The sequence below is a fragment of the Bufo gargarizans genome, chromosome 1 (genome assembly GCF_014858855.1).
Source record: "Bufo gargarizans isolate SCDJY-AF-19 chromosome 1, ASM1485885v1, whole genome shotgun sequence".
NCBI classification, from domain to species: domain Eukaryota; kingdom Metazoa; phylum Chordata; class Amphibia; order Anura; family Bufonidae; genus Bufo; species Bufo gargarizans.
In genome coordinates this window covers 321,504,575-321,528,603 of record NC_058080.1, presented here as the reverse complement: position 1 = coordinate 321,528,603, position 24,029 = coordinate 321,504,575, and the positions used below count along the sequence as shown (strand labels likewise).

The window sequence follows — 24,029 nt, the reverse complement described above, 5'->3', positions numbered from 1 at the left end:
TCTGTGTTCACCTGACATGGTGGATCATGTGTTTTTTGTGATATTGTCATGCATTGGCTGTAACTGCCTTCCTGCCTGTGAGATCCAGGGGGCTGGATCTCACAGGCTAACAGGGAAGGCAGCACGATGCTTAAGGAAGACAGGGGACCTGATGGGGACAGGGAAGGGAGCTCCTTCCCTCCACACACCCCGCACATGCCGCGGTCAGCGCTGACCGCGGCATGCTGAGGGTTAATGCATCGGCATCGGTGTTATCACCGATGCTGGCACATACTGTGGGGTCCGGCTAATGGGAACAAATCTGGAGAGGCGGTGCAGTGTGTAACGGAAGCACGGAAAGGAACCCCACAGAAGCACTACAGAGTTCAATCTTTTTGCGAAACAGAAGGATCACGGACCCATTCAAGTTGAATGGGTCTGGATCAGTCCCGGCCGACGCACAGACGTTGCGGTCCCCAATGCATGGAATGGAACCAATACGTTTGTTTAAACGAGAGTGCTGGATTGTCTCCGGATGTGTTCAGTGAAACTTGCACCATTTTGCAAGCAAGTTCAGTCAGTTTTGTCTGCGATTGCGTTCAGTTGTTCAGTTTTTTCATCGCAGGTGCAATGCGTTTTATGGCGTTTTTCACATGCGTGATAAAAAAAGGTTTAAAAACAACATCTCTTAGCAACCATCAGTGTAAAATGCGCTGTATCTGCACCTGCTTGCGGATGCAATGCGTTTTTCACGCAGCCCCATTCACTTCTATGGGGACAGGGCTGCGTGAAAAACGCAGAATATAGAACATGCTATGTTTTTCACGCAACGCAGAATTGATGTGTGGAAAAAACGCTCATGTACTCAGACCCATTGAAATTAATGGGTCAGGACTCACATCACGCATTGCACCCACGCAGAAAACTCGCTCGTGTGAAAGAGGCCTAAGGGTGCTGCCACGCATCGCAGCTGTGCTTAGTTTTAGGTGCGGCAACAACATACCCCTATTTATGGTGCGTTTTCTTCCAGTAAAGGAAAGACACACAGCAGACTTAAATTACCTTAACCCCTTGCCTACCGCCACAGACTTTATACATTGTGGCGGTAGGGTCTTAACTGCAACCCTATGTTTAAAAGTGTCGGGTTACATTGTGATCTGCCGGCAACCCGTGTCATTAACCACTTCAACCCCCCTAGCTGAAACCCCCTTAATGACCAGGCCACTTTTTACACTTCTGCACTACACTACTTTCACTGTTTATTGCTCGGTCATGCAACTTACCACCCAAATGAATTTTACCTCCTTTTCTTCTCACTAATAGAGCTTTCATTTGGTGGTATTTCATTGCTGCTGACATTTTTACTTTTGTTTGTTATTAATCGAAATTTAACGATTTTTTTGCAAAATCACATTTTTCACTTTCAGTTGTAAAATTCTGCAAAAAAAACGACATCCATATATAAATTTTTCGCTAAATTTATTGTTCTACATGTCTTTGATTAAAAAAAAATGTTTGGGCAAAAAAAAATGGTTTGGGTAAAAGTTATAGCGTTTACAAACTATGGTACAAAAATGTGAATTTCTGCTTTTTGAAGCAGCTCTGACTTTCTGAGCACCCGTCATGTTTTCTGAGGTTCTACAATGCCCAGACAGTAGAAAAACCCCACAAATGACCCCATTTCGGAAAGTAGACACCCTAAGGTATTCGCTGATGGGCATAGTGAGTTCATAGAACTTTTTATTTTTTGTCACAAGTTAGCGGAAAATGATGATTTTTATATATTTTTTTCCTTACGAAGTCTCATATTCCACTAACTTGTGACAAAAAATAAAAACTTCCATGAACTCACTATGCCCATCCAAAAATACCTTGGGGTGTCTTCTTTCCAAAATGGGGTCACTTGTGGGGTAGTTATACTGCCCTGGCATTTTAGGGGCCCAGATGCGTGAGAAGAAGTTTGCAATCAAAATCTGTAAAAAATGACCGGTGAAATCCGAAAGGTGCACTTTGGAATGTGGGTCCCTTTGCCCACCTAGGCTGCAAAAAAGTGTCACACATCTGGTATCGCCATACTCAGGAGAAGTTGGGGAATGTGTTTTGGGGTGTCATTTTACAAATACCCATGCTGGGTGAGAGAAAGATCTTGGCAAAAGACAACTTTTCTCATTTTTTTATACAAAGTTGGCATTTGACCAAGATATTTATCTCACCCAGCATGGGTATATGTAAAATGACACCCCAAAACACATTCCCCAACTTCTCCTGAGTACGGCAATACCACATGTGTGACACTTTTTTGCAGCCAAGGTGGACAAAGGGGCACACGTTCCAAAGTGCACCTTTCGGATTTCACAGGCCATTTTTTACACATTTTGATTGCAAACTACTTCTCACGCATATGGGCCCCTAAAATGCCAGGGCAGTATAACTACCCCACAAGTGACCCCATTTTGGAAAGAAGACACCCCAAGGTATTCCGTGAGGGGCATGGCGAGTTCCTAGAATATTTTATTTTTTGTCACAAGTTAGCGGAAAATTATGATTTTTTTTTTTTCTTACAAAGTCTCATATTCCACTAACTTGCGACAAAAAATAAAAAATTCTAGGAACTCGCCATGCCCCTCATGGAATACCTTGGGGTGTCTTCTTTCCAAAATGGGGTCACTTGTGGGGTAGTTATACTGCCCTGGCATTTTAGGGGCCCATATGCGTGAGAAGTAGTTTGCAATCAAAATGTGTAAAAAATGGCCTGTGAAATCCGAAAGGTGCTCTTTGGAATGTGTGCCCCTTTGCCCACCTAGGCTGCAATAAAGTGTCACACATCTGGTATCGCCGTACTCAGGAGAAGTTGGAGAATGTGTTTTGGGGTGTCATTTTACATATAACCATGCTGGGTGAGAGAAATATCTTGGCAAAAGACAACTTTTCCCATTTTTTTTATACAAAGTTGGCATTTGACCAAGATATTTATCTCACCCAGCATGGGTATATGTAAAATCACACCCAAAAACACATTCCCCAACTTCTCCTGAGTACGGCGATACCAGATGTGTGACACTTTTTTTGCAGCCTAGATGCGCAAAGGTGCCCAAATTCCTTTTAGGAGGGCATTTTTAGACATTTGGATCCCAGACTTCTTCTCACGCTTTAGGGCCCCTAAAAAGCCAGGGCAGTATAAATACCCCACATGTGACCCCACTTTGGAAAGAAGACACCCCAAGGTATTCAATGAGGGGCCTGGCGAGTTCATAGAATTATTTTTTTTTTGGCATAAGTTAGCGGAAATTGATTTTTTTTTTTTTTTTCTCACAAAGTCTCACTTTCCGCTAACTTAGGACCAAAATGTCAATCTTTTATGGACTCAATATGCCCCTCAGCGAATACCTTGGGGTGTCTTCTTTCCAAAATGGGGTCATTTGTGGTGTGTTTGTACTGCCCTGGCATTTGAGGGTCTCCGCAATGATTACATGTATGGCCAGCATTAGGAGTTTATGCTATTCTCCTTATATTGAGCATACAGGTAATGAGACTTTTTTTTTCCGTTCAGCCTCTGGGCTGAAAAAAAAAAAAGAACGGCACAGATTTCTTCATTCGCATCAATCAATGTGGATGAAAAAAATCTCTGCCAAAAAAAAAAAAAGGAGGGGAAAGGCGTCTGCCAGGACATAGGAGCTCCGCCCAACATCCATACCCACTTAGCTCATATGCCCTGGCAAACCAGATTTCTCCATTCACATCAATGCGGATGAAAAAATCATTGCCGGGATTTTTTTTAATTTTTTTTTATATACAAAGTGTTTGCCAAAGCATAGGAACACCACCTCCTCCTCAGCTCATATGCCTCGGCAAACGTATCTTTTACTGCAGAGGAGAAATCTCGTCTTGCAGCGTCGCATACACCGACTTGTGTGTAATCTGACAGCAGCGCAATGCTTCTGTCAGAATGCACATCAGTGCTGCAGCTAGTCGATCGGTTGGTCCACCTGGAAGGTAAAAAAAAAAAAAAAGAAAAAGAAAAAACCAGGCCGCAACGCAATAATTTTATTAACTTTTGAACAGAACATAAAAACTTTAACTTTTTGAACTGAACATTAACCTTTTTGCTTACTGGTGATTTTGTATTTTTTTTTACCTTTATAGGACAAACCTCTCCTTCCCCATGGGACAATGTGCAAAGCGCAAATCACCCAAAGATGTGGCGAAGTGCGTTATGCACTTTGTCCCAGGTGAAAGGAGAGGTTTGCAGCAGCTCTGTGTGAATGGGCCCTAATAGCCCTGTGTGCCTGTCCTGGTGAGATGTGATCCCTATGCTAGGTGTACCTGTGTGTGGTACTTCCGGAAACACTCCCCTAAGCATAGGTCAGGGCAGTCAGGACAGAAATAGCGGGTGTCACGCCTTATTCCACTCCTGCTACAGACACAACATCTTTTTCGGGGTGATGGTTGGGTTGAGGTACCGGCAACTACATTGGGGAAATGTCGCTCGTGTAGACGGCTAACTACACTGGTGGATGGGGCCACAGAACCTCCTGGGTACAGGAGGTTCTCGATGATCTCTTCCTGAAATTTGAGGAAGGATCCTGTTCTCCCAGCCTTACTGTAGAGAACAAAACTATTATACAGAGCCAATTGAATCAAATATACAGACACCTTCTTATACCAGCGTCTGGTTCTGCAGGAAACTAAATACGGAGACAACATCTGGTCATTGAAGTCCACCCCTCCCATGTGAAGGTTATAGTCGTGGACTGAGAGGGGCTTTTCAATGACACGGGTTGCTCGCTCAATTTGGATTGTCGTGTCTGCGTGAATGGAGGAGAGCATGTAAACGTCACGCTTGTCTCTCCATTTCACCGAGAGCAGTTCTTCGTTACACAAGGCAGCCCTCTCCCCCCTTGCAAGACAGGTGGTAACGAGCCGTTGGGGGAAGCCCGTGCGACTAGTTCGCGCGGTGCCACAGCAGCCAATCTGTTCTAGAAACAAATGCCTGAAGAGGGCCACACTTGTGTAGAAATTGTCCACATAAAGATGGTACCCCTTGCCGAATAAGGGTGACACCAAGTCCCAGACTGTCTTCCCACTGCTCCCCAGGTAGTCAAGGCAACCGACCGGCTCCAGGGTCTGATCTTTTCCCTCATAGATCCGAAATTTGTGGGTATAGCCTGTGGCCCTTTCACAGAGCTTATACAATTTGACCCCATACCGGGCGCGCTTGCTTGGGATGTAATGTTTGAAGCCAAGGCGCCCGGTAAAATGTATTAGGGACTCGTCAACGCAGATGTTTTGCTCTGGCGTATACAAATCTGCAAATTTCAGGTTGAAGTGGTCTATGAGGGGCCGAATTTTGTGGAGCCGGTCAAAAGCTGGGTGGCCTCTGGGACGGGAGGTGGTGTTGTCGCTAAAGTGCAGGAAACGCAGGGTGGCCTCAAATCGTGCCCTAGACATGGCAGCAGAGAACATGGGCATGTGATGAATTGGGTTCGTGGACCAATATGACCGCAATTCATGCTTTTTGGTTAGACCCATGTTGAGGAGAAGGCCCAGAAAAGTTTTAATTTCGGAAACTTGGACTGGTTTCCACCGGAAAGGCTGGGCATAATAGCTTCCCGGGTTGGCGGTTATAAATTGTGTGGCATACCGGTTTGTTTCTGCCACGACTATGTCCAAGAGCTCCGCAGTCAAGAACAGCTCAAAAAATCCCAGGGCCGAACCGATCTGAGCTGTCTCAACCCGAACTCCAGACTGGGCGGTGAAAGGGGGAACTACAGGTGCGGCTGAAGTTGGGGACTGCCAATCAGGATTTGCCAGCACCTCAGGGATTCTAGGGGGTCTACGGGCCTGTCTGTGAGGTGGCTGCGACGGGGTAACTACTGCACGTGCCACCGTACCAGCTTCAACTGCCCTTCTGGTGCTCGCCACTTCACCATGTTGTACGGCAGTGCTGGTACTAGGTCCAGGGAGGGCTGCGCTGCTGGTGTATGCCTCACCACGTAATCCAACAGCGCCAGCCCCACTCTGCTGCCCTTGAAGCGGATCCTGCGCAACCTGTGGTCTAGCGACACGGGGCCGGGTACGCCTGGTGCTATCAGGGACCTCAACCTCCTCATCCGAACTTTGGGTCAGACTGCCACTGCTTTCTACAGGTTCATATTCTGACCTGCTGGATTCGTCAGATAAGGGTTCCCATTCCTCATCCGACTGAGTCAGAAGCCTGTAGGCCTCTTCAGAAGAATACCCCCTGTTTGACATTTGGGCAACTAAACTTAGGGGTATTCCCTGAGACTACCTAAGAAAAAAAGAAAGCCTGTCTTACAAATGGAGCACTAGCGAAGTACCGGAGGCCGCTGCGGTTGATAAAAAATATCAAAACTGATTTTTTTATCGCCGCAGCGCGTGTAAAGTAAATGTGCAGTGATCAAAAAATATATATTTTTTGTCACTGCAGCGGGGCGGGCGTGGGTGAACACACGTGTGGGCGACCGATCAGGCCTGATCGGGCAAACACTGAGTTTTGGGTGGAGGGCGAACTAAGGTGACACTAATACTATTATAGATCTGACTGTGATCAGTTTTGATCACTTACAGATACTATAAAAGTACAAATGCTGATTAGCGATACGCTTTCCTTTAACTAGGTGATTGACAGGGGCGATCAAGGGGTGATCAAAGTGTTAATTGGGGTGCAGGGGGGTGATCTGGGGCTAAAGTGTGTGGTGTTTGGTGTACTCACTCTGAAGCCTGCTCCTCTGCTGAGACCAACCGACAAAAAGGACCAGCAGAGGAGCAGGGAAGTTATTTAACACATCATATTTACTAATATGATGTGTTAACTGGCTTTTGATTGGATTTTTTAAAAATCATCAGCTTGCCAGCCACGATCATTGGCTGGCAAGATGATGACGCGACCCCCCTGGAAGAAATGCCGGCCCGCGATGCGCATGTGCGGGCCGGCTGAGCGCGTCATCTCGCGTCTCGCGAGATGACGCGCCAATGCGTCACTCTGCCTACAGCTGCCGCCTCCGGACCGCGAATCTGCGTTAGGCGGTCCGGAGGCGGTTAAACTGCTGCGGTCACAAAAAGGGGTGCCAAGACCAGCAGAGGCGGTGTCGCTGAGTGGCATCCTTTTTAGCACCCTGCTGCAACGATTTAAAGCAGTATAAAGTATAAAAGACTGCAGGGGAGCGCTCTTTGTGATTTCAGCATGCCCCCTGCTGGCTGTAAAATGAACTGCGAGTCTGCAGTCTGTGAATTAATAATATTCACAGTCAGGGCAGAAAGGGGTTAATTCCCTTTTTTGATATATAAAAAAAATTAAAAGTAAAAAATAAATAAAATCATTAATAAAAAAATGTGAAATAAGGAAAATAAATAATTCTAACGTTATAGCTATAGTTACTAGTTTTAGCAATAGTATAGCAGACTACATTACACACACATACACACATCCCCCCTTATTTGTTCATAAAAAATATATATTAGTTTTGGCGATAGTATAGCGTTAGTGTAAAATATACAAACATACACATTTTTTTTTCCTTTTTGTTTTCTTTAAAAAAAATATGGAGGTATTTGTTTTAGCAATATTTAGTATAGCTGGATTTTTTAGCTTTTTAAATATACAAAAGCATGCATATTTTTTCATTTATAAAAGAAAAAGTTAAAAAAGGAAAACGCTTAAAATGTCAAAATTTCCCCAAAATCAGTACCTTAGGGGGACAACATAAAAATAGTCACTTTGAAGGAACTTGTAATGTTTTGGTGCTGTACAACATCTGTACTGGCAGTACGGTGCCATAGGAGTAGCAATAGAAAAATAAGCTGCCAAAATGTGCTCCAGTCCTTTGAAGTCTTGTGGTCCCAACTAGTAGATAAATGGCACAAATAGCATCTATTTTGACGGTACAAACATATGGTGAAGGTTTTAGAAATGTTTTGTCTTGAAATCTTTTGTAACAGTTAGGGCTCATGCCCGCGAACGTAAGGGCTCCGTACCCATGTTGGGCAACAGCCATGTGAATCCCCTGTTGTGGTGCGAACCCATTAACTTGAATGGGTCCATGACCCGCAACATATGGCAAAAGATATCTTATCTTTTGCAGTGTGGAGGCACAGACCTAAAATCCCACAGAAGCGCTTCATAGTGTTTCTGTGGGCTTCCCATCCGTGCCTCCACTCTGCAAAAGATACAACATATGTATCTTTGGCCATATCTTGTGGATTGCGGACCTATTCAAGTCAATGGGACCTCCATTTGCCGTCCACAGTACAGGCACAGTGCCCGTATGTTCGTTGGCATGAGGCCTTTGGGAAAAAAATGATAAGAATGGCATCTAATGGCATAAAAGAAAGGTCTGTGTCCTGTGAACAATATCAAATACATGTAGGATTAGTTATATGCCGTTAGATAGGCCCATTGCTACAACTATACTCCAGTAATAAAGCGATTAGTGTAACTCTCTCTTAACTGGAAGAAAACTGACCATAAGGCCACCTGCAGACATTTTGGAATACATGTTTTTTTCTGCGCAGATTCCCATGTGGAAAAATCGCAGCGTAGTACAGTACCAGCAAAGTATAAACAGCAGGAAACAGTGACAGCCTAGCTAGTGATGGCTAACCTCCGGCACTCCAGCTGTGGTGAAACTACAACTCCCAGCGTGCTCCATTCATTTCTATGTTCTGAGAACAGCCAAGCAAGTTAGCATCTTGGGAGTTGTAGTTTTACCACAGCTGGAGTGCCAGAGGTTAGCCATCACAGGCCTAGTCGATGTGCACCATTTTTCCTTAGAAAGGATTAGGACAGCACTATGATAAATTTAGGCTACATGCACACGACTGTATGTGTTTTGCAGTCCGTATGCCATCCGTTTTTTTTGCGGATCCATTGTAACAATGCCTATCCTTGTCCGCAAAACGGACAAGCATAGGACACGTTCAATTTTTTTTGTGAGGCTACAGAACGGACATACTGAATAAACATTGGGGGTCATTTGTCAAAGATCAGGGGATACCCCCTGCGCTGCCAGAGGATGCGCCTAATTTCTGATGAGGGACAGGCATTATCGTAAATTAGGAGAATCTTGCGGCAGTCTATGCATTTGTAGTGAAATCTGTTTCCAGGTGTACATGTTAGTGAATTTGCCGGGGCCTTTAGCCCAGCCCCTACCACTCCCCAGTGTTTAAAAAGTCACAAAAACTGACCTTGTGCCTTTTTTTTTTTATCGTTAGTAAATTACCCCCATTGTTCTCACAGACAATTCCATTCCATTGGAAGGTTATGTTAATGTGCTGCAAACAATGACAATGTTCTGCTTAGAATGCTTCAAAGAGAGATTTAAGAAGGAAATGTAATGTGGCAGTGCCCACCCTTCTAGCAAACAAGCAGTGCCTACTCACGCATGCACTGTAGTCCACGCCTATTTACAAGTGATCTGGTGCATAAAGTGCATTTGGCGTGACTTGAGAAGTAGCCTGGCACCAGCTCATGCCCATTGGTATATATCCATTTGTCCTTCATATCTGTGCCCTTCTCTTTCAGCTGCTCTTTCATCTTACCCTAGAAGACAAAGGAGTGATAATATTAAAGCACGGTTATCAGGTGAAGCCATAAGTCACAACGATATGTTGATCTTCCTCACCACATTGTTCACTGGTACCCTTACTTATTTTCAGACATTTGGTTATATTGCATCTTTGGGGTTGCCTGCTTTTTTCCCCTTAATGGCATGATCTGTACTGTATTGTATATTTGTTTGTATTTGCCAAGATTGTGCTCATAGAAGCTAATCAGTTAGGCCATTTTATATATTAGGTGTGTTGTCCTATTACAGTTTAAGGACATGTTCCTCTATATTGGCTTATTCCTCTTACTTGTTTGTGTTTTTTTGTTTTTAATCCTTAGTGTTTATCTTTTTTCATATTTAACCTCTTAAGGTGGTTGTCCGGGTTCAGAGCTGAACCCGGACATACCTCCATTTTCACCCCGGCAGCCCCCCTGACTTGAGCATCGGAGCAGGTCATGCTCCGATGCTCTCCTTTGCCCTGCGCTAAATCGCGCAGGGCAAAGGCTTTTTTTTGGAGATCCGGTGACGTACAAGGGCTCTCCATGGGGCTGCCAGGAAGCCCGGTGACGTCACCAGCACTGATGGGCGGGATTAAGCTGTGCCCTAGCCAGTAGGGCCCATCAGAGCTGGTGACGTCACTGAACACACTGCCGGGCGGAAGTTTCCGCCCTGCAGTGTGTTATTGAAAACAAAAGAGACCTTGCCCTGTGCGATCTAGCACAGGGCAAGGGAGCACATCAGAGCATTAGATGCTCCGATGCCAACATCAAACGACTGCCTGGGGGAAAATAAGGGTATGTCCAGGTTCAGCTCTGAACCCGGACAACCCCTTTAAGGACCTTGCCTTTTTTCACCTTAAGTACCAGGCCGTTTTTTTGAAAACTTGACATTCGTCACTTTATGTGGTAATAACTTCGAAATGCTTTCACTTATCTAAGCCATTCTGAGAATGTTTTCTCGCGACACATTGTACTTCATGATAGTGAAAAATGAATTTATCTGCTTTAGGTTTAGAATTTCAGAAGAAAAAATTTAAGAAAATTTCCAAAACCCACTTTTTTAAGGACCACCACAATTCTAAAGTCACTTTGTGGGGCTTACATAGTGGAAACCACCCATAAATGACCCCATTGTACACCCTCAATTTATTTAAAACTGATTTTACAAACTTTGTTAACATTTTAGGTGTTCCACAAGAATTAAAGGAAAAAGGAGATTACATTTTTAAATTTCACTTTTTTGGCAGATTTTCATAATTTTTTTTCCTGTAACATATCAAGGCTTAACAGCAAAATAAAACTCAATATTTATTACCCTGATTCTGCAGTTTACTGAAACACGCCACATGTGGCCGTAAAATGCTGTACGGGCACACGGCAGGGCGCAGACTGAAAGTGCCATATGGAAGGCAGGATTTTGGAGGGCAGATTTCACTGGGATAATTTTAAGTTGCCATATGACATTTAAATAGCCCCTGATGCACCTCTAAAGTAGAAACTCCAAAAACGTTACAACATTTTTGAAATTTTAGGATAAGGTGACACTTTTATTGGTATTATTTTGTGGTATATATGACATCTGATTGCTCTATATTACTATTGCTATTTTTATAGAGCAGGTTGGTATGGACATGATAATACCAAATATGTCTACTTTTATTTTTATTTTGTTTTAGTTTTACATAATAAAACATTTTTAAAATAAATCATGTTTTTGTGTTTCCTTTTTCTGAAAGCCATATTATTTGAATTTTTTGGGCGATTATCTTATGTAGGGGCTCAGTTTTTGCAGCATGAGGTGATGTTTGATTGGTTCTATTTTGGAGTACATACTACTTTTTGATCGTTTGGTATTACACTTTTTGTGATGTATGGTGACAATAAATTGATTTTTTTGCACAGTTTTTATTTTATTTACGGTTTTTACCTGACAGGGTAAATCATGTGATATTTTTATAGATCAGGTTGTTACGGACGCGGCGATACCTAATTTGTCTATTTCTAATATTTACTTTGGTTTTACACAATGCATTTTTGAAAGAAAAACAATAATGTTTTTATGTCTCCATTTTATGCAAGCCATATCTTTTTTATTTTTTTGGCAGTTTTCTTAGGTAGAATCTAATTTTTTGCAGGGTGAGATGACGGTTTGATTGGTACTATTTTAGGGTACATACTACTTTTTGATCATTTGGTATTACACTTTTTTGGCACGGTTTTTAATTTTTACAAGGTGTTCACCAAACGGGTTAGCTCATGTGATATTTGTTATAAAGCAGGTTGTTACGGATGCGGCAATACCTAGTATGTGTTTTTGAAATAAATTTTGGTTTTAAACAATAAAAGCATTTTTGAAACAAAAAAATTATGTTTTAGTGTCCTTATATTCTGAAAGCCAATTTTTTTTATTTTTTGGGCGATTGTCTTAGTTAGAGTCTCATTTTTTGCGGGATGAGATGACTGTTTGATTGGTATTATTTTTGGGTACATATGACTTTTTGGTCACTTGGTATTACACTTTTTGTGATGTAAGGTGACAAAAAAATGGCTTTTTTTAGCACAATTTTTTATTATCTTTTACAGTGTTGACCAGACGGGGTGGATCATGTGATATTTTTATAGAGCAGGTGGTTACGCACACGGTAATACCTAATATGTCTATGTTTTTTTCTATTTTTATGGGAAAGGGACTTTTTTTATTGAAACTTAAATTTTTGTATTGTTGAAAAACTTTTTTCATTTTTTTTATTTTTGTCCCACTATGGGACTTCAACATTACAGGGTCTGATCCCTGTTTCAATGCAGCACAATACATCTGTATTGTACTTCATTGACTATCAGTGTATTACACAGTGTAATACATTGATTGTTTGCCTATGAGCCCAGGCTGGGGGCTGGGCCTCATAGGCCTCCGTACATGCCGGGCCCCAAGGCCTTTTAATGGCTTGGGACTGCCATGGCAACCATCGGTTCCCTGTCATGAATGAGGAGAGGGAGCGCATCGGCATCAGCGTTATCATCGATGCTGGTGGATGCAGCAGGGATCTGTCTGTCAGTAACAGCCGGATCCCTGCTGCTGATCGTGGCACCGCACATGTGGGGGGGGGGAAAGACCACAGGACGAGAGTGCTCGTCCTGGGGCACAAAGTACCGGCCATTTAGGAATTTAGGATGAGCATTCTCGTCCTGGGTCCTTAAGGGGTTAAAAGGGTTTTCCGGGATTCTAATATTGATGACTTATCCTCAGGGTAGGTCATCAATTTCAGATTGGCGGGGGTCCGACACCTGGCACCTCAGCCGGTTGAAGAGAAGGCCGCGCTCCATGCCAGCTCAGCTTTCATTGGTTACTTGCTCACAGTCAACATCACAGCGGTGAGCATGTGTAACTACAAGCTGTCTTATTCACTTCAGTGGGACGGTTCCTTTCTATTCATTATATCACTGTTGTTCGGAACGCTATATTTACTGCTAAAACTAATACTTTATTCATTCACATAGAAGGGGAAAGGGGAAGGGGATTTCATCTATATAAAATTCTAGGACACAACCTAACCACCATTGAATCAGTGTATGATGACGCATAAAGCCGTATGAAGCGGTAACATTCCAAAGTGGATGGGGTCACTAGAAGGTCCGCTACTAGTGCGTTACTGAAGGCTGAGTCGTTAGACCATGCGGTCGTATTGGATCCAATCAACCTGAAGTATGCACCGTGTTGTGGACAACGTGCTCTGTACCATTACCAGCTGATAGTGCCCTAGACTAAAGTTAATAGGCTAATCCGTTGATAGACATCTGCCCACAGAAGCCGACCTCATTAAAAACCACCCGTTCAGGTTGAATCAGATGTATGAGTGTCGGCCCTGCAGGCACGAATCAAGGGACACTGGTCTAAGCTGGATGGAACAGACAGGCTTAATTGCAATTGCTCATCAGCTGCAGAGGGCTGCGATCCCACAGACCTCAACTGCAGTGTGGGCGCAATACAAATCACATATGGCAAACATACGTTCGTCACCACAACGCTCGACGCGTTTCGCCACTATGTGGCTCGTCAGGAGCTTAAGTGTGTGGGTATGGGACAAACAGAATAAGCTGCTAAACCTCCATAACAGAGGCTGCAGCTGTCAGCACGGAGTGGCCGTACGCGGCCGCTCGAACGCACGATATATAAGGAGAGTCCTCCTCCCCTATCTCTGAGTCACGCCTCTAGGGCGGCCAATGAGGAAACAGGAGGCGCGGCACCGCCGCATCATCCATCCCGCCCCCATTAACCCGCCCCCTCTGTAAAGACGAGCTCAGATGAATGTCACAACATTCATATGCTAAGAATAGAGATGATACAAACGGCGACTCTATATAAAGCAGCAACAAGGTATAACAATGATCGGGATAAGGGGTATAAGATGGTATGGGGTACAGTGTGTTGAGGACAATTTTCAAATGCAATTAGGATAACGCAGCAGGATCAAAAAGAGGAGCCCCTGCGGCATATCACATACCAGATGGTTTTTATGACGGCTAGGCGAATGTTGGTAATAGCCCCTTAGTCCTTGCAAGGAATAGGGTGTCTGGTATACAATGGCATACACAAGCCATAACTGGTAGGTACACCCCTTCATGTTCCTAGCAAAAAGCCTTTCTATTCAAGTGTATACTACAGAGCTGTCCATTTTGTGGGACATATGCGTTTTTGATCACTTGGTGTTGCACTTTTTGTGATGTAAGGTGACAAAAATTGGTTGTTTTGACCCTTTTTTTATTTTTTTTTACGGTGTTCACCCGAGGGGTTAGGTCATGTGATATTTTTTATAAAGCTGGTTTTTACGGACGCGGAAATACCAAATATGTCTATTTTATTTAATTTTTTCTATTTTTAACATTTTTTTTAATTCTTTACTTGGAGAATTTTTTTTTTTTTACATGTGAAACCTTTTTTTTTATTTTATTTTTTCAACACTTTATTTTTTTATTTTTTTATTTTACACTTTTTGTCCCCCATAAGGTCATACAAGACCTCTGGGGGACATTTACTTCACTTTTTCTTTTTTTATTTTCACTGTTGATTTCTCCTGTAACTGGGGCTGACATAGTAGCCCCAGTTACAGGAAAAATACACCCCCCAGAGAGGCTGTACAGCGCAATACAGCGCTGTACAGCCTCAGTGCAGGGCTGATCGAGGTCTGTGAAAGACCTCACACAGCTCCTGCACTCTCCGGTCCCGGCGGTCACATGACCGCCGGGCTGGAACAGGAAGCGCATAGCTCGGCGAGCGCTGTGTATGCAGCGATCTAGAAGGCAGGGACACCTGGGCACTGTCCCTGCCTTCTCTTAGGGTTGCCCTGCTGTCACTGACAGCGAGCAACCCGATCAGCAGCTGCACGATTAGCGTGCAACTGCAGTTTCTGAACGGACGTTTTAAAACGTCCATTCAGAAATAGAGATCCACCTCCCAGACGTTTATATCCTATGGGCGGACGGGAGGTGATTAAAGGGAGTCTGTCACCTCCATATGGCCATATACAGTGCTTACATGGCTCTGTAGCACATATATACAGGATTGTAACGGTACCTTTGTCTTTGTCTTTAGACTTGCACCAGCAGGAAAAACGAAGTTTAATTGATATGCAAATGAGCACTCGCAAGTGCCCAGGGGAGGAGTTCTGTGTGTAAGTGCCCAGGCTGCTCTGCCTTCTTTTCACTTTACTCCTCCCCCAGCCTCTGCCTTTGCCCGTCCTCCAAGTCCGGACCTATCAATGAGGCAGGAGACTTGGAAAGCGGGCAATGGCAGAGACTGGGCAGGAGTAATACAAATTTTAACAGTCTATTCAGTAGGACTATCAGCTGTGTATCCACCTGACTTCTCCACAACGCAACTGATGGTCCCAACCCCATTTATAAAGGCAAGAAATCCCACTTATTAAACCTGACAGGGCACACCTGTGAAGTGAAAACCTCTTGAAGCTCATCACGAGAATGCCAAGAGTGTGCAAAGCAGTAATCAAAGCAAAAAGGTGGCTACTTTGAAGAACCTAGAATATGACATATTTACAGTTGTTTCACACTTTTCTGTTATGTTAATTCATAGTTTTGATGCCTTCAGCGTGAATCTACAATTTTCATAGTCATGAAAATAAAGAAAACTCTTTGAATGAGAAGGTGTGTCCAAACTTTTGGTCTGACCTGTATACTATGTATTTATATGCTAAATCACACAACCAAAGAAAGTTTATAGCTGAGCTTCTGGCTCCATGTCTGAAATGCTGTAAGCTAACATGTTACAGTGTTATGTGAGTGCATAGCTCAGTGGATAGGTTACTGGTCTGTACACTGGAGTTTGTGGGTTAAAAACCCATCAGCAACCTTAAAACAACAAGTTAATGTTTTTAAACATTAGATAAAAGACACATTCAAGTGATGTGTTACACTGATGTCTGACTTTCCTGACTAGTCAGCGTCACAATGACTTTACTGTATTTTTTTATGATAAATCACATCAGAGGAAGAAAATCCCAAGCAAGGAAAGCCTATAGCTCAGTGGTAAGGCAGTTGCCTCATATACAGTGTTTCTGGGTTCAAAACCCCTTTCAGCTTTAAGAATAACATACATTTATGGCTTAGCCCTAGATAAGAGACAAATTCAAGTGATGTGTGACGCTGATATCCGACTTTCTTCACTGTACAAACATAAATTGCAGAGCAGCACTCACAGACCTCATCGACCACACCGAAATGCATCAGCCAAGTCAAAACCGCAGATCCTCAGCAGTCATCAGATCAGTAATCAACAAAAGGCGACGGCAGCATCTCCAGTTCTTTCTTTATTGATCGTACTTTAACCACCTCCCGACCGCCTAACGCGCCGATGCGTCCGGGAGGTGGTTGATTTGTTCCTCCTGGACGCATCGGCGCGTCATCCCGCGATACCCGAGATTTCCTGTGAACGCGCGCTCACAGGAACAGAAGGTAAGCGAGTGGATCTCCAGCCTGCCAGCGGTGATCGCTCGCTGGCAGGCTGGAGATGTGATTTTTTTTTTAACCCCTAACAGGTATATTAGACGCTGTTTTGATAACAGTGTCTAATATACCTACTACCTGGTCCTCTGGTGGTCCCTTTTGTTAGGATCGACCACCAGAGGACACAGGTAGGTCAGTAAAGTCGCACCAAACACCACACTACACTACACCCCCCCGTCACTTATTAACCCCTTATAAACTCCCTGATCACCCCATATAAACTCCCTGATCACCCCCCCCTGTCATTGATCACCCCCCTGTAAGGCTCCATTCAGACATCCGTATGATTTTTACGGATCCATGGATACATGGATCGGATCCGCAAAACACATGCGGACGTCTGAATGGAGCCTTACAGGGGGGTGATCAATGACAGGCTGGTGATCACCCATATAGATTCCCTGATCACCCCCTGTCATTGATCACCCCCCTGTCAGGCTCCGTTCAGACGTCCGTATGATTTTTACGGATCCACAGATACATGGATCGGATCCGCAAAACACATACGGACGTCTGAATGGAGCCTTACAGGGGGGTGATCAATGACAGGCAGGTGATCACCCATATAGATTCCCTGATCACCCCCTGTCATTGATCACCCCCCTGTCATTGATCACCCCCCTGTAAGGCTCCATTAAGACGTCCGTATGATTTTTACGGATCCATGGATCGGATCCGCAAAACACATGCGGACGTCTGAATGGAGCCTTACAGGGGGGTGATCAATGACAGGCGGGTGATCACCCATATAGATTCCCTGATCACCCCCTGTCATTGATCACCCCCCTGTAAGGCTCCATTCAGACGTCCGTATGATTTTTACGGATCCATGGATCGGATCCGCAAAACACATGCGGACGTCTGAATGGAGCCTTACAGGGGGGTGATCATCCCATATACACTCCCTGATCACCCCCTGTCATTGATCACCCCCCTGTAAGGCTCCATTCAGACGTCCGCATGTGTTTTGCGGATCCGATCCATGTATCCATGGATCCGTAAAAATCATACGGACGTCTGAATGGAGCCTTACCAGGGGGGTGATCAATGACAGGGGGGTGATCACCCATATACACTCCCTGATCACCCCCTGTCATTGATCACCCCCCCTGTAAGGCTCCATTCAGACGTCCGCATGTGTTTTGCGGATCCTATCCATGGATCCGTAAAAATCATACGGATGTCTGAATGGAGCCTTACCAGGGGGGTGATCAATGACAGGGGGTGATCACCCATATACACTCCCTGATCACGCCCTGTCATTGATCACTCCCCTGTAAGGCTCCATTCAGACGTCCGCATGTGTTTTGCGGATCTGATCCATGTATCCATGGATCCGTAAAAATCATACGGACGTCTGAATGGAGCCTTACCAGGGGGGTGATCAATGACAGGGGGGTGATCAGGGAGTCTATATGGGTGATCACCCCCCTGTCATTGTCACGGCTGAGGATGGGGGAAATCCTCAGCCGTGCGATGATGTAAGATGTCCGGTCGCTACTAGGCCAGGACCACAGAATTAGGGAGCTGGTCACCTCCTAATGCGTCCCTAACGCTGACCCTGTCTCCTGTCTGCATGAGCCGACCTTGATGGTAGGAGGGCTCATACGCTGGAACCTTATAGTCCCTACAAGCCCTCAAGTCGGCCCTGAACTAGAGACAGAGTAAGACAACCCACTCCTCCTAGACACGGAGGAGCAGGAGTCTCACTGGCCAAGCAGCATGAAGAAAGGGAACATAAACAGGTCTATGGATAAGACAGGTGAACCCACACAGTTCCACACCTACCTGTCTCAGCCTAGCTGACTGGATCCCTGTGCTGGCATGCTGAAGATCACCACGCATCCACACACAGGGACCCAGATCCATAGCTGCACTAAAACACAAGGAAAGATGGGACATCAACAACACATCAAAGGAAATAAACTTATGACCGGAAGGGTGGCCCTTACAAGAAGGATGGAATCCACAGGAGGCTGCCTCAGCCAAGCATGACTGAAAGCAACCTACTGAGCTGTGCTCCAGACACAGGCTTTATAGGGCAAAGTGGCCACACCCACCGGTCAACCACACCCAGTGACACAACACAGACACTGGGAAGGAAGTTAACCCTTCCAGCACACAGAAGGGAAAATACACATACAGGGGAAGTGACCAACCTGATCACCCTGTGGCTGTTGCCGCTGGCAACGACATGGGTGGCAGCCGTCCTGGGAGACAGCCCGAAGACCGAGACACTGCCACCACATGTACATAATACCAAACGTTGCCACGGGCAGCCACAGTGAAAGGACGATGTCCGTGCGCACCAAACAACAACAAGTGCACACCAGACATACAAACAAAGTGCATCCACACACGCACACAACTCCCCGGGAACCGCACACATAGCTGTTGTCCGCGGCAACTGCACTGAGGCCAACTACAATATGCCTCAGCTGCGGTTGAAACAACAACCACAACCGCGGGCAACTGTATGCGGCTCCCAAGGAGTCACAACCATAACCGTGGCCGTGACAGTCATTGATCAACCCCCCTGTAAGGCTCCATTCAGACATTTTTTTGGCCCAAGTTAGCGGAAATATATATATTTTTTTGTTTGTTTTTTCTTACAAAGTCTCATATTCCACTAACTTGTGTCAAAAAATAAAATCTCACATGAACTCACCATACCCCTCACGGAATCCAAATGCGTAAACATTTTTAGACATTTATATTCCAGACTTCTTCTCACACTTTTGGGCCCCTAAAAAGCCAGGGCAGTATAAATACCCCACATGTGACCCCATTTCGGAAAGAAGACACCCCAAGGTATTCCGTGAGGGGCATATTGAGTCCATGAAAGATTGAAATTTTTGTCCTAAGTTAGCGGAAAGTGAGACTTTGTGAGAAAAAAAAAAAAAAAAAATCAATTTCCGCTAACTTATGCAAAAAAAAAAAAAATTCTATGAACTCGCCAGGCCCCTCATTGAATACCTCGGGGTGTCTTCTTTCCAAAGTGGGGTCACATGTGGGGTATTTATACTGCCCTGGCTTTTTAGGGGCCCGAAAGTGTGAGAAGAAGTCTGGGATCCAAATGTCTAAAAATGCCCTCCTAAAAGGAATTTGGGCACCTTTGCGCATCTAGGCTGCAAAAAAGTGTCACACATCTGGTATCGCCGTACTCAGGAGAAGTTGGGGAATGTGTTTTGGGGTGTCATTTTACATATACCCATGCTGGGTGAGAAAAATATCTTGGTCAAATGCCAACTTTGTATAAAAAAAATGGGAAAAGTTGTCTTTTGCCAAGATATTTCTCTCACCCAGCATGGGTATATGTAAAATGACACCCCAAAACACATTCCCCAACTTCTCCTGAGTACGGCGATACCACATGTGTGACACTTTTTTGCTGCCAAGGTGGGCAAAGGGGCACATATTCCAAAGTGCACCTTTCGGATTTCACAGGCCATTTTTTACAGATTTTGATTGCAAAGTACTTCTCACACATATGGGCCCCTAAATTGCCAGGGCAGTATAACTACGCCACAAGTGACCCCATTTTGGAAAGAAGACACCCCAAGGTATTCCGTGAGGGGCACGGCGAATTCCTAGAATATTTTTTTTTTGTCACAAGTTAGCGGAAAATGATGATTTTTCTTTTTTTTCCTTTTTTCCTTACAAAGTCTCATATTCCACTAACTTGCGACAAAAAATAAAAAATTCTAGGAACTCGCCATGCCCCTCACGGAATACCTTGGGGTGTCTTCTTTCCAAAATGGGGTCACTTGTGGCGTAGTTATACTGCCCTGGCAATTTAGGGGCCCATATGTGTGAGAAGTACTTTGCAATCAAAATCTGTAAAAAATGGCCTGTGAAATCCGAAAGGTGCACTTTGGAATATGTGCCCCTTTGCCCACCTTGGCAGCAAAAAAGTGTCACACATGTGGTATCGCCGTACTCAGGAGAAGTTGGGGAATGTGTTTTGGGGTGTCATTTTACATATACCCATGCTGGGTGAGAAAAATATCTTGGTCAAATGCCAACTTTGTATAAAAAAAATTGGAAAAGTTGTCTTTTGCCAAGATATTTCTAGTGTGTATGCAGTTATTAGCAATAATCACTATTTTTATGGGACTCCTGAAAAAGTTGAGTAGTCACCATATGCAACGTTGTGTCCTGGCTTTATACATATCTACTGTATGTATGTGTATTATACACACAGTGTGCTATACCTTCACCACACTGAGATCTGCTCAGAAAGCTAATATACATATTACTGCTTTATTCACAGGCACAATATATGATTATGCAGACACCACTAATGTGTGATAGCTTATAAGCTCAATATAGTAAGGCCTTATTATCATTATGTATTATTTATTATAGTTTATCCTATTAATATGGTTTTAAGTAAAAAAGAAAAAAATATACAGTACAGACCAAAATTTTGGACACACTTTCTCATTTAAAGAGTTTTCTTTATTTTCATGACTATGGAAATTGTAGATTCACGCTGAAGGAATCAAAACTATGAATTAACACATGTGGAATTATATACATAACAAAAAAAGTGTGAAACAACAGAAAATATGTCATATTCTAGGTTCTTCAAAGTAGCCACCTTTTGCTTTGTTTACTGATTTGCACACTCTTGGCATTCTCTTGATGAGCTTTAAGAGGTAGTCACCTGAAATGGTTTTCACTTCACAGGTGTGCCCTGTCATTTTGCGTTGTGGAGAAGTCAGGTGGATACACAGCCGATAGTCCTACTGAATAGACTGTTAGAATTTGTATTATGGCAAGAAAAAAGCAGCTAAGTAAAGAAAAACGAGTGGCCATCATTACTTTAAGAAATGAAGGTCAGTCAGTCCGAAAAATTGGGAAAACTTTGAAAGTGTCCCCAAGTGCAGTCACAAAAACCATCAAGCGCTACAAAGAAACTGGCTCACATGCGGACCGCCCCAGGAAAGGAAGACCAAGAGTCACCTCTGCTGCGGAGGATAAGTTCATCCGAGTCACCAGCCTCAGAAATCGCAGGTTAACAGCAGCTCAGATTAGAGCCCAGGTCAATGCCACACAGATTTCTAGCAGCAGACACATCTCTAGAACAACTGTTAAGAGGAGACTGTCACGGCTGAGGATGGGGAAAACCCTCAGCCGTGCGATGACAGAAGATGGTAGTCACGACTCGGCCAGGAAGACAGAATTAGGGAGCAGGTCACCTCTTATTGCTTCCCTAATCTGACCCTAACTCCTAGCTGCATGAGCCGACCTTGAAGGTAGGAGGGCCCATGCTCAGGAACCTCGGATCCCTACTCACCCTCCGCCGATCCCTGAACTAGGAGCAGGATAAGACGACCTGTTCCTTCTGGATACGGAGGAATAGGAGTCTCACTGGCCAAGCTGCAAGGAAGAGGCGAACACAAACAGACCTATGGATATGGCAGGTGAACTGCACTAGTTCCAGCCACCTGCCACAGCCTTGCTGACTGGATCCCTGTGCTGGCAAGCTGATGTCCACACAATACAAAATGAACACAGCACACACACATCCACACACAGGAACCCAGATTCATAGCTGCACCAAATAACAAAAGGAAAACATCAACTGAACAACACATAAACTTATGACTACAAGGGTGGCCCCCACTGGCAGATGAAATTACCAGGAGGATGTCTCCAGCAAAGCATGGCTAAAGAACCCCTCAGCTTCAGATCTCCAAAGAGGCTTTATAGCCCAAAGTGGCCACACCCACACAGACACACACAGGAGAGGGAATTAACCCTTCCAACACCAACCAGGGAAGTGAAACCAGTTAAAGGGGAAAGTGCACACAATACAAAACCCTGTGCACACCAGACATACAAAAGACACACCTAACAGACAGGTTGCCAGGTGCAACCGCATGCACATTGCAGCAAGCTGCCTAGCACCAGCTCAGGCTGCAATACTGCGACAATACAAAACAACTTGTTGCCTGCGGCAACCACAAGTGAGGCAACACACTAGCGGCCCTCACCTGTGGTTGAACAACCAAACCAAACCGCAGGCAACAGCTTGCGGTTCAGGAGTTATGACCATGGCCGTGACACTCCCACCCCTCAAAGCCCCCCCACCAAAAAAAGAAACTGGTGTGGGACCCGACAAGGGGATAGGAGAAGGGGAATCAGTGTCAGTACCTGCGAGTCTCCCTAGGACTGCTGCCGGACCCTGGAACAACACACAGGAACCAGGATCCGACTGCCAGCCTCTGGAACAACACACAGGAACCAGAGACCAGCAAAGAAACAGTCCGAGGAGACCGCACTGACACTGCGTCCACTGTATAAACGTCCCCACTCCAGTCGCTGCCAACAGACACTCCTACCCAGCACACAGCCAGAACACTAACGGAATGCTGCCAGCAGACGACCAGAGATAGGAACATAGAGAGGGACGAGGGATCACCAACACGGACACGGAAGGTAAGGTGGCGGGGAATAAGCCACCAACCGTGCTGCTAACGGTGATCCCCAAAACGCTCTCCCTCCGGAGAACGCGCATGCAGGCCGAAAGCAGATGGCGCTGCATGCTGCACCCTCTTTCGAAGGCGTGCAACCACACACCATACAACACAATGGTGAGGGAATAAAAATAAGGGGACGCTAAAACAGAACGCGGTGAAGGGATGGCGGGGAAAATCCACTCACCGCGCCGTCAGTGGCGAAACCCCCACAACGCTCTTCCTCCATAGATTGCGCATGCACCCCATCAGCATATAGCGATGCATGCTTCACCCTCTTTCGAGGGAATGCCATGTGAGGAGCCATTTGCCACGGTTATGGTCGTGACTCCTCAACCGCATGCATGGCATGCGGTTGCACCTAACAACCTTCATGTTGGGTGTTGTGTTTGTTTGTCTGATGTGCACTGCGTTTTGTGTTGTGTGTGCACTAGGACTCTTCCCTTCACTGTGGCTGCCCGTGGCAACGTTTGGTTGGATGTGTACATGTGGTGGCAGTGTCCCGGCCTTCGGGCTGACTCCCAGGACATGGTTGCCACCCATGTCGTTGCCCGCGGCAACAGCCACAGTGTGATCTTGCTTTGGACACTTCCCCTTTAAGTGGTGTTTTCCCTTCCCTGGTGTTGGAAGGGTTAACTCTCTTTCTGTGTGTGTGAGACACTGGGTGTGCCTGTGTGGGTGTGGCCTCTTAGGCCTATAAAGCCTCAGTGTTTGGCATGTTTCAGTGGGTTGCTTCAGCCATGCTTAGCTGGAGCAGCCTCCTGTGTGTATCATCTGCCAGTGGGGGCCACCCTTGTGGTCATAGGTTTATCTGTGAAGTTTATGTCTTGATGTTCAATTGATGTTTTCCTTTGTCTCTGTTTATTTGCAACTACGGATGTCCTGGTCTCCTGTGTGTTATGTGTGCTGTGTCCTCTAGTTGTTCTGTGGACATTAGTAGTGCATGCATGGGTTCCAGTCAGTGTGGCTGTGACAGGTACGTG

General features: G+C 45.0%; 1 protein-coding gene across 2 annotated transcripts in view; it reads right to left on the bottom strand.

The window, feature by feature from the left end:
- The window catches only part of ARHGEF18 (Rho/Rac guanine nucleotide exchange factor 18), a 534,361-nt gene that overhangs the window by 132,887 nt on the left and 377,445 nt on the right, over window positions 1-24,029 (bottom strand). For both annotated transcript variants that reach the window (XM_044305773.1, XM_044305780.1), the window contains one exon: window positions 9,379-9,538. In XM_044305773.1, the coding sequence (XP_044161708.1) occupies window positions 9,379-9,538 (160 nt within the window). The remainder of the gene's footprint in view (window positions 1-9,378; window positions 9,539-24,029) is intronic.